General features: G+C 49.5%; 1 protein-coding gene across 1 annotated transcript; it reads right to left on the bottom strand.

Annotated features, from left to right (window-relative positions):
* Positions 1–274: 274 nt before the first annotated feature.
* On the bottom strand, positions 275–10,836 carry LOC135371001 (uncharacterized). The gene is made up of 3 exons (XM_064604970.1): positions 10,470–10,836; positions 8,055–8,222; positions 275–504 (listed from the first exon to the last, which is right to left on the bottom strand). Exons 1-3 carry the CDS (start codon positions 10,703–10,705, stop codon positions 384–386), a joined length of 525 nt encoding a protein of 174 aa, XP_064461040.1. The 5' UTR covers positions 10,706–10,836; the 3' UTR covers positions 275–383.
* Positions 10,837–16,766: the final 5,930 nt, after the last annotated feature.

Genomic DNA, 16,766 nt, shown 5'->3' on the forward strand with positions numbered 1-16,766 from the left:
GGTGTTGCACCTTCATATTGTGCACCGCCTCAGCGTTCATTTTCGATGCTGCATAGTAAGCGAATATAGGGAGGACAAGCAGGTCACCTAATTGTATCCTGTTTCCCGTACCTCCCGTGAACCTATTGGTAAAACAGAACGAACTCATGCGTGCCCACAACGTATCCGTAACCCACACCGTGAAGCTCCGTGCTAACGGTACCTATATGCACACCAGAGAGGTAGCACTGTCAGATTAGATGCTACTAAAGGCTATTAGATTCAAAGGAGAAAATAGCAGTGACGCCGCAATTCTATTTCTTCCGCCTTAATATCCTGAAAGCTTTGATGCATGGCTTGTGGGAACTGGACGAGACAGCTAGCGACGTCTTGGCCCGGTAGTTTTAGCTTGCCCAGTTGGGGTCTCGTGGGGGTGGGTGGTAGTCCCCTGGTCCTGGTGGCGGTGCCGCAGCTGGTGCCGCAGCACGCTGCATTTCTTGCACATGCTGCTGGTGTTGCCGCATCCTAAAAGCAGTGGACGTGCGAATGAAGCGAATATTTCCCCACGCTACAGCTTCGCGACCAGTGATGGGTAAATGGAACCCCTAACATTTGTTTAGCGTTACAAACCTCACTCGTCTACAGTTTGCAGACTAGAGCACTGCACGGGCCCGAGCTTACCCGAAAGCCCGAGTCTGGCGTTGTCAAGCCCGTACCCGGCCCGGGTCCAGTGGCTGAAACCCTCTGGCTGAAAAACAGCCACTGGACCCGGGCCGGGTACGGGCTTGACAACGCCAGACATGGTCGGGCATGTACGCAAACATATTTCACGAGACTGGACAGGTGTATTTTCACGTTACTTTTTTCCCCATTGTATGGGGAAATCAGGTATTCTCATCCGAGAACTATCACTTTTTTACATGTGATTATGCTTATTTCGTGAATGCGTCTGGATTTCACGCGTGCACCCACACACATTTGGGGACGATTGGTGTGGCGGGCGCGCTGAGGGTCCTGCACGAGCGTCAGTTAGGGTGATGGGAACATATTTTGTTCTCGTGAAGGCCCGGCACGAGGGTCAGTGAGGGTCAGTGTTCTGACATATTTCGTTTTTATGAGGGTCCGGCAAGAGGGACGGTTAGGTTAGGTGTTCTGACATATATTTTGTTCGCGTGAGAGTTCAAGAAAGAGGAACTAACACCGGAACATGTGCAATAAGCGGCGATGAGTCTCTCTTGAGCCGCAGTGTACATACGCCCACGCGCCGCTGCGCGCTGCGTTCCCAAGCAAGCACCAAGCACAGGGCGCCTTGCCGGCAGAGAAACACAGCCGCTGCTGCGTTCGAGTGTACCTCCTGACTCTCCACCAATTAGCTGCTTCCTTTTCCTTGCTGCGCTGTGCTCTTTAGTAAATCTAAATACGCCTCCGAACCTCGAGAACAGATAGAGCAGAGGCGGGCTGGGACCGGGCCTGAGCATGGAAACAGACGGGTACGGGCTGGGCCCGGGACGGCGGAGTCGGGCTCGGGCCGGGCCCGGGCTGGAAATATGTAGAAGACGTCGGGCCCGGGCCGGGTACGGGCCATAGCAGCCGGGCCTGGGCCGGGCACGGGTCTGAAAATTAGGCCCGTGCAGTGCTCTACTGCAGACTACACGCTGGCAGATACAGAAGCGATATGACTCAGGAGCACAACCCAAAGTAATTAGCTGACTTGGACGTACGGATGATTTAAACTGTGTCGAGCTTTCAGCATGGCGCCTTGAACGCACGGCGGGCTTGTCGGCTTCTGCGCGCTACATCCGCTGAATGTCTGCTGCCTCTTACCGTGCTGTTCACACCAGGGACACTCCCCCAGAAGCGGAAGACGCGAAAAGCGTCATAGCTTTCTGCTGTCCCGTGAGCGGGAGAGCTCAACGTCGTGTCTTCATGTACGCTGCTATACCGTGGGGAATATGACGCAAGCACAGCCACAAGATATTTCGTAGCAGACGACAGGAAAATACGCTGACGGTGTCGTCTGCTAAATGCGCAGTACGCCACTCCCGATACTCCGCACCGTGTGAATGCTCAACGTAACACGGGACAGAACTTCGCCTCTGTGAGCAGTGTTCTCGCTTTTTTTTTTCTTCCACTAGAATATTCCGCAAGGATGTCGCTCGTGTGAATACACAGTGTGGCAACTGAGCTTTCCCCTGTCCGTCATCCCCTCACGTGCAGCAAGATTGTACCGCTTGTACCTGCATCACGATGTTCCAATATACACGGTGTTTCTTTTCTTTTTATTCGACACAGATTTTTATTTAAAAAACTGCATATTTCGTTGCTCTTGGAGCTGCATAGCCTTCGTTTTCGTAAGTAGTTTATACGGCCAGGAGGGCATTCTGTAGGACAGCGCATGTAACTACTGGACGACAAATAGAGGTTATGATTAATTAATTAATTTAATTATTAATTAGATGTTTTCTGGGAAATGCAAACCAGTCGGAGCCAATCGAATTAAATTATTAATTACATTTTTTGGGGAAGTGCGAGATAGCACACTCGGACCCTGTCATTATTCAAATCATCGTCCTTATTAGTCACCGTAAGAAGCAAACGTATCTTGGAATATAAAAATTTATGTAAATATAAAAATTTTTGTACACCAATGAGCCGAAACCAGGACTACGCATTTTTCGAGCACAGATATGGCACAACCTTGGCCTTATCTAGGCAGGAGCACGCTCTATATGGCTAACAGCGCCTACTCCAATCAGCTCCATTGCTGCAGAGCACGTGGCCCTCTCACGTGGAGTGCCTGTCGTTCTTTCTACGCTCGAGTGGCGCGTAGTTCTGATTTCGGTTTCTGCGTAGCAAAATGCGGGAATTTACGGGAGCGTTCGCTTCTCAGGGTGTTTAATAAGGGCGATGGATTTGAACAATTACTGGAATTTGATGCTTGTATATTTGTCCTTTCTATGTTGTTCCAGCCTCAGAACATCAGTTCTCTCATGTTCTAACACTTGCCGACTGCGTCGATGTCGTCGTATGATTGTGTGTATGAGTGAGAAAAATGTAAGAGTGAAAGAGGGAGTGAGCGAGAGAGAGTGGTTGGTTTCTCCCTTCAGATGGACGCGCCCTTGGAAGTCGCTGGGGCGGTGTGTTAGCTTAGCTCAACTGGTAGAGCCCTGGACCGGTAATCCAGAAGATGTGGGATCGAGTCCTATAGCTTGCTAAGCTTTTCAGTGACTTTCATCTTTCAACAATCACTGGCTCTAATGCTTCTATCTCGCACATCCCAGCAAAAAAAAAATCTAAAAGTCAGAAAAAACCGAATTATCTAAATTTAACTCATTAATTAATTTTAGCTAGTTAGTCGTCCAGTACAGCCTGTCCTACAGGATGTCAGCCTGGCCTGCCAGAACGAAATTTATGCAGCTCTAATAGCTTTAACAAAAAAAAAATATGCGTCGAATAAAAAGCACCCCGCTCAAATAGGAAAGAACGATGAACAGTCTCCGTGCTACGGGTGCTTTTAGTTCTGTGCCAGCTCTACGAAGCAACTACAGATATGGACAATGTACGGTAGTTACGACCTGCAAATGACCGGATGGTGTTCCATCACGCAAAGCGTCTATGGCTAGGAAGCCAATCTCCCTAATCTCGTTTTTTCTCGTGTTTGTTGAAAAGGCTGCAGGTGAAATAGTGTCTAACGGTCAGACTGCGAGGCTATCAGGCGGTACCCGTGAATGCGTTTTGCCGATTATGTCTACCGCGAGAAACACATTTGTGAACGTTGAAAATCGAATTTATTATCGCTCGGTGCTTAGTCATTCTGAAAAAGACTACTGAGAATGAAATTTGCTTTAGAGGGCGCTTTGGATGCCTTCCTAAGCAGCGTCACAGCAGTGGTCGGTCTGTGAATTAATTTTGCCCCCCTCCCCCCTGACAGTTCTTTAACGTGCAATGCAATCTCAGTACACGACACCTGTACCCTACCGCCAAGCTTCTGGCGTCCTCAGCCCGCGTCGAACTCGCAACCTTGGGATCAGCAGGGCGGACACGCACGTAAGAAAACGTCGCGGCCATAACACGAGTAAGTGTACCGGAGGGAACTACACTTTGGGCCATGTTCTTCGCAAAATTACTATCCAGACAAATGAGACTGATCGCGCTAATTTCAACGAGGACAATTTTTGAGAAGGCGATGTCACAGGATCTCATGTACCTTCGCAAATTAAGTTTCATGCACAATGGAAGAGTGGTTCTTAAAGACGCCGATAGAGATATGCCAATGGCAGTCATTTCCGGTATTTTCCATTCGAAAAGCGGATGAAATTTTTAGCAGCGCACCTTCATTTTTCTTCGTCTTTTTCTTTTCCACAATAGGACACCGGTAATTTCGTGCGGAAATGACATCAGTGTCCTCGCTTTCGTGTCAAGCGCCTCACGGGTTCCCATAGGCAAGGTGCTTTGTGACCACTACGTGTTTAAAGGTACTGTAAAGCAGTAGACAAGCATGATATGCCGGTGATGTGACTAGAGACTTTGTTGCTTCTAAATACCATATGCGGAACCATACGACCGACAACGCACTATAAATATTTTTAATTTGCCATGAAAGATGCGGCGTAGTGGAGCGGTGCGACGTCTGGTGTCAAACAACCCCCTGTACAGCGGGCAACACTGAAAATTGGTATTACACACTATGACATCGGAACTTCGTTATTTTAGTAACCATATTATTAGTTTTCCTGTTTACCTATGCATTCTGAAACCCCTGTTAACATTTTAACCTGTTAACCTCTGTTTCTGCGAAGTAACCCAGTGCTGGCCGCTGTTCGATGGGGGCTCTCCCTACTTCTCTGCTGCGCCTGCGCGCTCCCTTTGTTCGCGGCCTCTTTCGAACGAACAAACTCTCTCTGTGAACCTCTGTGAACAAACCAGTCCTGACGCTGTCTGGCTTCTTGAAGGTCTAACACATTTTTTTCAACGGCTCAGCATTTCATTTCAGTTCGCTTATCCGTTTATATTCAGATGTGGATCGTTGTGTGGATTGCAGGGGCGGATTTTATGGTGGATTGTGGTGGATTGTTATGTCGGGCCCAGTGTTATACGCATGCAATGTGGTTGCCGCCGTATGTGCCAGAAGTACGGATTCATTTCGAATACCTAGTACAGTGTTGTCCGTAATCTTTAATTGCAATTTTCTAATTAACTGCACCGTCGATTGGAATGAAACTTGCACAGTTTTTGTCCTGGTGGCTTGGACTATCGAATAGCCACACTAAATGACATTTGATCGGTGCTGCTTTACAGTACCTTTAAAATTGGATTCCCAGTCGCTTCAGAAGCAGAAGTGAGCTCTAGGAAGGGTGGCTGTTGTGAAGGGCTGACTATTCCCTTCAGGACTACAATGCCGGGTATATTGCTTGTCGCAGCGGTTATGCCCAATGTTACATTACACACAGAGAAAAACATGGTCTATTAGTCAGGTTCTGACAGTCGCGCTTTACCGCTTTCTAAAGATGTTTCTAGAGCCAGGCAGATCCACCTCCAGCACCCATAGCGTGCATCGTCTGCTAGTTTAGATACGGAAGTCGACCCTTTTGCCGTGATTCTGAGAAAGTGCCGGTCACCTATTGCAGCCATGGCGGAAGGAAAGTGAGGGGGAGCCCTGTCGCTGTCAGGGGTGAAGCAGAGTTTGGGGGCATAGGGGTGACACATCCCCGCCATTGTTCGCTCTAAGGAAAAAAGGAGTAAAATGGGGAGTAATTGCAGCTTCTAGTCCCCTAGACTGCAATTACTCCCCATTTTGGTCCCCTAGCCCCGACATTTACTCCTCAGGACCGCCAATCGTCACTGAACTTCACAAATGGTCTTCCGAATGCAACAGTCTATGGAAATATGTGCTCTTGGTCAATTTGATGGCATAAGGCTGTATTACTCAGCCAAGTTAGCAGTTTTCAACTCCTACAGAGTAAGAAACAGTTAGCGCTTCTTTGTTCGCACATTGTGCCCTATGTAAGTCGTAAGATTTTATATCACTCGACATATCACTGTTGGCTGTTTGATTCGAAGTATTTTTATACATGCACACGAATTTTGTTCCTGAGACTCTTAGAACAGAACGTGAAATGTAGTTCCACTCTGTGACATTCATTTACTCTCGTGCATTTACTCCCGAAAGGGACTATTTTTTTGTGGCAATGCATTTACTCCCCGAAAGGAGTAAAATTACGCCTTTTTTTCTTAGAGTGCTAAATTGTAGCTACCCTCTAGCGAGTGCTTTTGGCAAAACTGCCATCTTGTCCTGGTCGCACGTCATAGAAAACGTCATTTTCAGGTCACGTGACTTTGTTTACATGTCGTTTTGCCGCTTACCGACATATTTTCGTCGTCATAACGCCAGGAGATGTATTTTGCCAGCGTAAACTATGCGGTGCTTCTTCCGCAACATGGTAGCCCATTTCTCCTTAGTTTAAGTACATCGCTTCGGCTCAGTGAGTCTTCACGCGCAGTCGTCGTTACATCTTTGGAAGTCGTCAACAGTACGAGGCCTTACGTGTAAAACTGCGAGTTTTACTGCGACATTATCGGATAAAAATAATTACCGTGATCGAAAGACATCCAAAACGTCGCGCAGAAACAACAACCGCATTGTTTACAAACGGTTTCGCCGCCGATCATGTGCGCCGCCATCTTTAAGGTCACGTGTGCCTTGACGTTTGCTGTGACGTGCGACCAGGACCTGTCCAGGATACGTTGCGTTCGCCCAGCGCGCTTTCGTCTACGGAGCAATACATTGGATGCCACCCCTGTGTTTCGGGGCCACTCCAGTGACATCACCGCTCGCCTTCTGGTTTCGGTTACGTACATCTCTATGGGAGCCCCCAACGCATAGTTTCGGAATACTTGGCGAGGTGTGGAGGTAGCGCACCGAAGTGCCCCCCAAAGTGACGCGTGCAAAGCGACCTCATTTGGCTATTCGGGTAACGTGACCCTCGCGTGGCTCCAAAGAAGCTACAGCTCATCTCCTATCTTCAAGTCACTCGCCCCACGCTTGTCCCTTCTGCAGCAGAGCCGTTGGGGAGACTCCTTTTCTTCTCTCCTTCATGATTAGAGGTAAAACAATTATCTGACAAGTCTACGATCAAACCCGTAGATATTGCCACGTATCATCTTGGAAGCGACCACACGGAACAGCGGCAGCGGTCGGGGAGGCGTCGAGCGACGGGCTGAGATCCACGACACGTCGCGCTGATTAGCGAGCGATGCTTCCAGAAGCATTCGCCAGAACATTGTAGAAAGCGCGCGTCGGTGAAGAAGAGGAAGTAGAGAAGCTTAAAGCGGTAACCGGCAATACGACGATTTCTCGACGGAAAAACGGCCAACTTCCCCACCGGCACAACTCGACGGAAAAAGGGCGGGATGAACCGCATGGACAGATTTCCAGTGCGGCGGACGGCGGCGTCCTAGCGGGCGTTTCGTTAGCTCGTGTTAAATTTTGACTCCAAATTAACTGATAAATATTTTCCTACGCATAGAAAAGTTATAGTGGCACACAGAAGAAGTTATTGCGGTCAAAGCATATTCGCGAAGCAAGCGCTACAAAGCCGCCCTCAGACAACAGCGGGCGTGCGACAGCATGCTTCCCAGTTCCCAAGTTGGTCATACGGGCATCCAAACTGCCCGCCAAGTCCGCTCGTGGAACGATAGCGCGTGGAGCCGTCCTATTGGCTGCCGTCGAGCGGCCGCTTCCGCTCTTCGCTGGATTTTTCTGTCCGCCGCTGTCGTCGAGAAATCTGTGAAGTTCCCATTGCTCGCGTCGGCTCACCGGAAAAACGGTGACGGTGGCCGGTTTTCCGTCGAGAATTCATCGTATGCGGTTACCGCTTTAAGCTTCTCTACTCCCTCTTCTTCACCTACGCGCGCTTTCTACAATGTTCAGGCGAATGCTTCTGGAAGCATCCCTCGCTAATCAGCGCGGCGTGTCGTGGATCTCAGCCCGTCGCTCGACGCCTCCCCGCCCGCCGCTGCTGTTCCGTGTGGTCGCTTCCAAGATGACACGTGGCAATATAGTTGTTAGGACTGACCTTTCAACCAGATTTTGGTAGTCGAGCCTGCTACGAGGATCGTTGGGTATGAAGCCATAACTGAAGGGCGTCTTGGGCTCGTCACACCTCATGAAGCCGTAGTCCTTGTCAATCGGGTGCAGCGTCCTCTTGATGTTGGATTCGTCCCACGCGACGCCGGTTTGGCTCCTGCGATGAAAGGTCGGCATATAGGCTCTTCTCAACGAATAGGAACAATCCGGTGTAGTTGGTATAGGTTCATGACGACGAATAGCAAAAAGAAGACGAGGACAGGGTAGACGTAGACAGGACAACTGCAGCCTCTCAACTGAAGTTTAATCGAGGAACACAGCATCTTAAACGCTAACATCTCGGTCACTGAATAACACCTAAAGATGTACAGAGAGGACAAAGGTCAAACGTCTGCCAACGCGACAGAACCTGGCCTTCGGCCTTCAGTTGAGAGTTTGCAGTTGTCCTGTCTACGTCTACCCTGTCCTTGTCTTCTTGCTGCTATTCTTCTCAACAAGCAACAGTGTCCTTCGCCCCGAAGTTAATGATGATGGTGTTAGTTTGAACTCCGCAATACAAGCGGTATCCCGGTGATGTAGTAGGAAGTGCGCCAACTTTTAGCCACAGAGAGCGAGGAAGCGGGATTACGTCTTCCTTGAATAATGCCCGTGCAATTCAATCTACAAAAGCTCCCTGAAAAACGAGCGTGTGCGGAATAGGTTACCGGTAATTTCGTGCGGAAATGACGTCCTTAGTTCCGTGTCAAGCGCCCCACAGGTTTCGATAAGCAAGGTGCTTTGTCATCGCTGCGTGTTTAAAATTGGTTTCCCAGTCGCTTCAGAAGCAGTATGGGTGGTTGTTACGCTGTTCTGAAGGGCTGACTATTTCCCTATTCAGGACTACAGTGCCAGGTATTGCTTGTTGCAGCCGATATACTCAATGTTACATTACGTGCCTGCTTAGTTGATCTACAGACACAGAAAAACAGTCTATTAGTCAGGTCCTGACAGTCGCGCTTTACTGCTTTCTAAAGATATTTCTAGAGCCATGCACATCCACTTCCAGCACCTATAGCATGCGTCGTCTGCTAGTTTAGACACGAAAGTCGACCCTTTTCCCATGATTCTTAGAAACTACCAGTGACCTATTCCGAAACCTTCGAATCTCCGTATTAGCTGACCTGATACGACGACAAAGTTATGGCGAGTTCGGGTGGTCATTTCGTAGCAACTCTTTTTGCCAGATCCCGAGCAGTCATGTTGGCTTGGTCAAAATGAAACAATCTCGCATGTTTGCGTGGCGTTTTCCGAGCGCTCGGAACTTGCCAGCTAGCACGTTTCTATTTTTTTTATTTTTTTTTGCCCGGTCTCAAAACGATCGAGCAGCGGATTGCTCAACTGTATCCGGTGTCGTCACATCCGCACTGCAACGGTGGCCAGTGCCCTCATTGGCCAGCAGGTTGAAATCAAATGGTTTAGCAGACGGCAGAACTCGGGCGACCGCGATGCCCCTGGCGTGATCCAAGTAACTAAAACCGCTAGATTCCTGGCACTCATGTTCGGGTGGCAACGGTCACGTGATCCAGCTCGGCCTCCGAAAGAGCAATTTCCGAGCGCTAGGCCGTGTTGCTACGAAATGACCACCCGAATTCGCCATTAGACACTCATTTCCACTGAAGTTTAGTCTGCTATCACACGGTGCTGATCGCCTCTGTCGATCTGGTTGACACAACTCATCCGACCGCCTCCCACTCTGTTTACCACAGCGATATCCTACACGCGTCATGTTTACACGCATACAGGTATGCCCTACGCGCATACGCGAACGACACCCGCTGCGCTCTGTTGCTAGATGGTTACTTACTATCTCTCGCTACTTACTATCGACTTACTATCTCTGTTGTTAGATGGCTAACTTACTATCATGCGCAGAAAAGAAATTGCGTGAATAGAACTGGGAAACGACATAAACACTCAACACCGCGATGAGGTTATACTGAACGAAACGCAAGTTGAAAATCCTCATCATTGACTATAGGTGAGATGAGCGTTTACATGAACAGCTGAAATCTCGAGCGAGTACATTACGTTTTAAATGAATTCTAACACCTTTGCGAGACGAGTAGCTACAACAAGAGTGGAGAACATGGGAAAGTTACTCATCTTGCTGTAAAATATCCCCAGTAATCGCAGCAGTATAGTAATTGTCGCTGAGGGACTCGTATAATTAACTTCACGACCGCGCTACGATGTTGCTCGTTATAACCAGTACTGTTAAACATCGTGCGTATTGCAACTTCTCTCTCTTTCTACCTCAACGGATTCATCGTAGAAGCTTATTTCAAGTTATTTCAAGTCGGATACGATCCCCCTTCTTGCCGTACTGTTCCTGCGTTCAAGAATATGCGGAGTAATATGTGCTTACGGTCGACGTTCAAACGACCCTGACGGAGCCATGATACTTTGAGAAGTGTCGCTGAACGGGGAGTATTCAGGTTGACCGCCACTCGGGCCCGGCATGCCGTACTGAGGACCACCCGGCGATGATTGGCCGCCATACGGGTTCTGGACTTGCTCGCCGTAGAAGGGTTGTCCAGTGGCCGGATCATATCCCATGGGCTGCCCCGTTACAGGGTCATAATAACCACCAGGGCTATCCATACCGGTCCTCCTGGTCGGGTTGAAATTTTGAAAACCACTCGTTGAAGGTGTCACGCGCGAGTGGAATGCGCGATTTTCACGCAGTGTAAACCCCGTGAAACTCTTGCGCTAACTGATGACCATGCAGATGAGAGTGCATTGTGTTCCCTATCCAGTGCACGGTTTGCCATTAATGACCACTTCATAAATCATACTGCAAATTTTTGGGACGCAAAAGACAAGGACTGGAGGGAGCACACAAACACAAGCTTCATAAATCATATATGCTTGATCTCGATGGAAAGGTGTTTATTTTACGTATTAAATTTACCGTAATTTCACGCGTATTAGCCGCGGCTTATACGCGATTTTTTTTCTCACGGGCGCTCTGCAGCTTATCCACCGGTGCGGCTTATCTGATGACAACTTTTCCCTGGTATTTTGCCCATACGCTGGTTTTAAGGAAAGGGCCGACAGTGTCTTTGGAACAGCACCGCACTGCCAATGCACGAACAGTGCGAACAGGGACGGGTCCACATTGGAGTAGACTGACCTTCCTGGTGCCTTCCTTCAAGCAGCTTTAATGAAAGTGGCGACAGTAATTCATGTCTTCTGGAAGGCCACTGACCCGTCAATCCATGAAAAACACGCAACAAGGGCACAATCCGATGTTGCAATGGTGGAACAGTAGAAATGACCTTCTTTGTTGTACACCATGGTGATCCCGGAGTATGGACCTGTATGGTCCCCTTTGTCGCACACAGCAGTCAAGTCGTGGTGCACGCGGCTTATCTGCGAGTGCGGCTAATCTGCAGAAAATTTTCAAAACGTTCCTAAAGACGGGTCCTGGGGCTTATCTACGGTGCGGCTTACACGCGTGAAATTACGTAATTGCGCAAATGCGAGTACAGCGCTTAGCACCGGGTGTCTTCGCAACACAGTCCTAAGTGGTTACATCACCGGTCTCCATCAGGTTACATGAGGGGACCACCATTGTCGTGGCACCAGCTCCCGTGGCTTAGTTGTTAGCGTGCTGGCCATGTCACGTCGAGACTGGGAGGTACGCGGGTTCGAATCCTGGCTGTGCTGTCTGGGGTATTTTGGGGGGTTTCCCCAGACGCTTTCAGACATATGTCGGCACAGTTCCCTTGGAAGTCGGCCCAGGACGCAACGACGAGCCCTTTCATCAGCACCACCACCTCGTGGATGATTTCATGGCCGTGATTAGAGCGCCGTGGTTCATGCAAATGCACGGTTTTTTTTCGATGTGGTTTCGTATCTCGTCTATGAAAAAACACTTTTGCTCTTGGTTTCGGGGACGGATTAGAAGGGTTGCTAGGGGCACGTTATGGCATATATTGAATGAAAATTTCCGCACAGTGCATATTTTTCCATATTTTCGGATGGACAGGCGCGGAAGATTTGTTCTTCATTTCCTGATGGAAAGTTTTGCTGGCTTCGAGAAAGAGATTCGGGTGCTCTTTCGTGAAAAGTACCGCCAGGATCGTATTTGCGGTGCCGTGTAACGTGCAGTCGCTACCCTGGCTGCGCGACATGCCGCCCGCGAATGCCGCCGGAGACGGAAGCCCGCGCCTTCGCCTAGCGTCGGTGTGCGCGTGCACAGCCGATGGGCCTTAAACGGTTGGCAGTCTTACGTTTCAATGCATCATTCAGTGTCGCGCCCGTCCACGTACTGCCAGAAGCCCCTTCGAAAGCGACGGACGCATATAGGTTCGACGAGTTGGAGTTTTGGACGGAGCGACGCAAGAAATGCCGGTTGTTACCCCGGTAACCGTGCCCCCGCGCGCCCTTGTCTTCTTTTATACCTCACTTCGTACGGTGGGCTCGTCGCAAAAGCGCGGGCTGGAATCGTAGACCCATGTGTCCATCACACAGAGTCGTTGACGGACGGACGTATTGAAACGCAATACTCCGCCACATTCTTTAAAGGGGCACTAAAATGCAAAAACAACTCGTTCTCAAATGAAAGTCCTGAAAATCCGCTACTTCTACCGAGAGTCACTAAATAGGGAGCAGAGTAGCGACACTGTGCCACGCCGGCGAGCGAGATCGCCATCTTGGGTCCGGCGCGGCTGCGTCGCCTAGCAATGGTAGAGTCATTAAATAAGCTTCGCTTTAGAGTATCGACACTGAGGTCCAAGGGCAGAGCCATTTATAGGGAGAGTTTGGTCATTCTTTGATCTTTTGCCGCCTCGTGGGAGGAGCTTATTTTGACGTCACAGTCGTCGTTGCGCCGCTCAAAAAGCCTGAATCCGAGCGGAATCCGCTAAACAGCCATCTAGTCCGCGCCATATTGATGCTGTCCGCCAGCTGGTCGACACCTCCGTGGCCGTGTTGAATGTAATCTACAGGAATGAGCGGCTTATGACCCACTGGCGCCAGTGATAAGGGGGACTTTGTTGCCGAACAGAAAGAGTTCAAGGACGAAAGGCTTTCCAAGCAAGAAGTGCGCACGTGCCTTCTCTGCTTGGATTGTAAACAACGATCAGCATCAATATGGCGTCTGCGACCGGTTGACGACTGGATAACAATAGAGCACGACGAGGGAGGTCGTTCAGCCGTGACGTCCCTCCCAATGGCCAAACTCTCTCTATAAACGGCTCTGTCCAAGGGAAAGCAGGAGCGCCATCTTGTTTCTGCACCACACAGGTACCATCCTCAGCCGATCGAGGATCAAGGACAGCTAACATAATGCTCCCTGTGCGAGAGAGAAGCGTGTGTGACTGTTGTACGATAATCCATGTAGTTATTGTCAACCAGTGCGTCCCGAGGATGTCAAAGTGAGCTCAAGGCCGTCAATTTTAATGATCTGCTTCCGAACGAAAGGAACAGTTCACCCGTGTACGAGAGATGGCGTCGTGCGCACTTCCGCGCACGTGAAATGCGCGTGCGCGTAGGTAGCGTGGCGCGGAAACAAGATGGCGCAGGCTCGCTCTTGGAACTCAGTGTCGATACTCTGAAGCGTAGCTTATTTAGTGACTCTACTTCTACCCACTAGGCCGTGCTGCCGGTGCTCCGATTAACGAACGCGGTTTCATTTTATTGTGTCATCCCGAAACAACAACAACAACAAGTTTATTTCGAGATGATGCATGGACGGGCAGCTTCAACACCAGGGGCGATACTCTACCCCATTGCTGGTGGTGATGCGGAGAATGAAATAATGAGCCCCTTCACAATATAGATACAAGTCCTATGGTGTCCGGAAAGTCATCCCAAAACAAAACACTAAAACTTTGTAAAATATGCATCCAATGCATTGCTTTCATACCCAGAACAATTATCCCGTGCATTAAGGGTTTTTATTGCGTATTTCGAAGATTTTGAGTGCATACTTGTACGCGTATTTCTTGAGTTTTTATTGCGTATTTGTCCGCATTTTCGTGTCCCGGGCGATGTCCTCAACCTTCACTCCTCTGCCACCTTCATGATCCACAAACTTGGGGCTATTGCGGGTACACGTACTGTGTAGATTAGCCGGATGAGGACCACTAAGTCGATCCCCTGTGGACCTCATCCGGCTAATCTACACAGCACCCGCAACAGCCCAAAGTGTGTGGATAACGAAGGCGGCTGACGAGTGAAGGTTCAGGGCACCCCTTCGGTCACCAAAGTCCAACCTGCTGCAGCAGACCTGGGGGCTTAAGCCTAGTTCTCACATACGACAACGGCGCACGGCAACGGCGAACGGCACGGCAAATTGTGTCGTAACGACGCCGTAATGGCGCCGTTCTGGCCGCCGTCTCACGGCAAAAGGAAGTTGAGCCATGCTCAACTTCTGCCGTGCCGTGGTCCCGCCCACATCACATCCAACCAATGAACGGCCCGCACCAATGAAGATGGCGGCTTCTCAGCTTGATGCCGAGAAATTAATTGAACTTGTGAGAAGGTTTCCTTATTTGTGTGATTTGTCGCATTCTGATTTTATGGATACACAGAGAACACGTGCAAGGAGAACACGTGGAAATCCATCTTTGCTCGCCGCGGCTCGTGATGTTCGACATCACGTGAACACGGCAGCACGGCGAGGTGGAGCGACGGCGACACACACGGCGGCGGCAACGGCACGTCACCGTTGCTGTTGCCGTGCGCCGTTGTCGTATGTGAGAACCAGGCTTAAAGCCTGGTTCTCACTTCCATCGTTACTTCACTGGTTACATCACTGGTTATCACTTCCATCGTTCGCGAGCCAACGAGGGGCGGAGCTCCCGTTAACACGAACACGTGACACGTTTCACGTGACGCGTGACGCGCTTTTTTCGTTAACGGGACAAAGGCGTAATCTCTTGCTCGCGTAACGACCGACGGTGTCATCTGCCTAACGAATGTGTTCACGTGCTCACAGGCTTCACAGGCCTCATCGCGTACATGGCTCATGATCTAACGAAGGGCGAGGCACTCGGGAGCTCGAGCACGTGGTGTATGACGCGCTCTTTTCGTTAAAGTGACAGGGGCGTAACCTCTCGGTCCAGTTACGATCAAATTAGATCGTTTGCCTAACGAGAGGGTCTACCCACTCGTTAGAATGTGAAACATCTTCATTTGGAGATTTGCAGAAACGGGATTTCTGCAGAAACGAACATGTATTGTTCCACGACTGCGTACAAAATGGCATGCTCCCCCTTTCATCGTATTTACACCAGTGGTTACATGAGGGCTGTGAGATATTCTCGAGAAGACGCAGATGAAAACGGGAAAGAAGACGAAGAAGTGACAACGACAAGCCATAGACAAACCATGCGAGCTATCCAAACAAAATTAAACAACCTCATTGGTCGACAAGATTACAGCCTCGTTGGCAGCTGTAGCTTGTTCAGGGCGGTGACATCACAACACGTAACGGCTCGTTACGAGCACGATAGCCTCAACGAAGAAGCTAAACGAGGAGCAGGGATTGTGCCCCAGCAGGGCGTCGATAAGTTTCTTCGTTTCGTTATTCGTAACGACACGCTGACGTTGAAGCTGCCCAAGAAAGATGCCGGAGTGATTCTTCGCTTGGGCGATCACACAAGCAGCTAACTGTGCCCCATGGACGTGATGGCGTCAGGATGCCTTTCAACTGGACGAGACAGATTCTGTAAAGTTCTTCCGTCCGCCAAGAAACGGTCTCCGCACCGTTTGTGAGGACTTGTGACCGTGTACTTCACTCCGTCTTGATAGCTACGGGTGTTGTGATGAACAACAAAAGCGAAATAGATACATATAGTAGTGTTCGAATTGTTCTCTTTAATAGTGTTGCGGACATAGTGTTGATGTAGCAATAGCGGACATAGTGTTGATGTAGCAATGAAAGGAAGAGCAAAGGATTCTGTGGGTTTTCTGAGGTCGGATTGTCTTGAATAGTTTCATAACATTCTCTTGCTTCGCGCTGCTAACATGGAATCAAAACAGTTCACTGACGTTCTGTTCAGGCTCCGGGAAGAAATGCTGTTCGCACTGTTTATGAAGCCTGGCTGTATATAAGGCTGCGCGTTGTACTTCCATGCTTGAAGAAAAAGTTACATAAAGTTAATGAAATAAGTGTACACGTTGAGAAGAACGGGCAGCCTCCTCCTCTTTCTTCTTTTGATACTTCTGATACCACTACGTCTTTCCTTTCTGGTCTCGGACTCCCACGTGAACTAGAACTCAGCACACACTAGTTCTCGTATCATACTCATTCTCACCCGACACCATCGTCAGGGTAGGGAAATGATTTACAATTTTTTGCGTATAGCTCGACGATTATCCTTACAGTGATGTACATGTTTGTTAATTATTTTCACACGATTAGCGAGCCATATATAATAGCTCGCCATATATTGAGACGGGAAGAAAAAGAAGATGACGGACGAGCCTGGGAACGAACATTGGAACGCAATGAGCATGTATGAGAGCACGAGAATGCGAGCTATCGGAACAAATGAAACAGTCCTATTGGTCAGAGAAGATGCAGCCTCGCTGCCTGCCTGCTCTTCGCTGCCCACTCGTTGCCCACATCTGTGAGGCCGACATCGGCGAGCACTTTCACCATAACCACCACCACCACCTGCTCTTCGCTCAGGGCGGTGACATCACAACA

This window comes from Ornithodoros turicata, chromosome 10 (assembly GCF_037126465.1).
Source record: "Ornithodoros turicata isolate Travis chromosome 10, ASM3712646v1, whole genome shotgun sequence".
NCBI classification, from domain to species: Eukaryota; Metazoa; Arthropoda; class Arachnida; order Ixodida; family Argasidae; genus Ornithodoros; species Ornithodoros turicata.

Bases quoted from the DNA above. Each gene is read 5' to 3' on its own strand.
- LOC135371001 (XM_064604970.1), bottom strand. From the start codon at position 10,705: ATGGATAGCCCTGGTGGTTATTATGACCCTGTAACGGGGCAGCCCATG. The intron at 8,223-10,469 runs GTAAGCACATAT...CTTTCATCGCAG, and splicing joins GGGTCGTTTGAACGTCGACC to GAGCCAAACCGGCGTCGCGT. The intron at 505-8,054 runs GTCAGTCCTAAC...CACTGCTTTTAG, and splicing joins TACCAAAATCTGGTTGAAAG to GATGCGGCAACACCAGCAGC.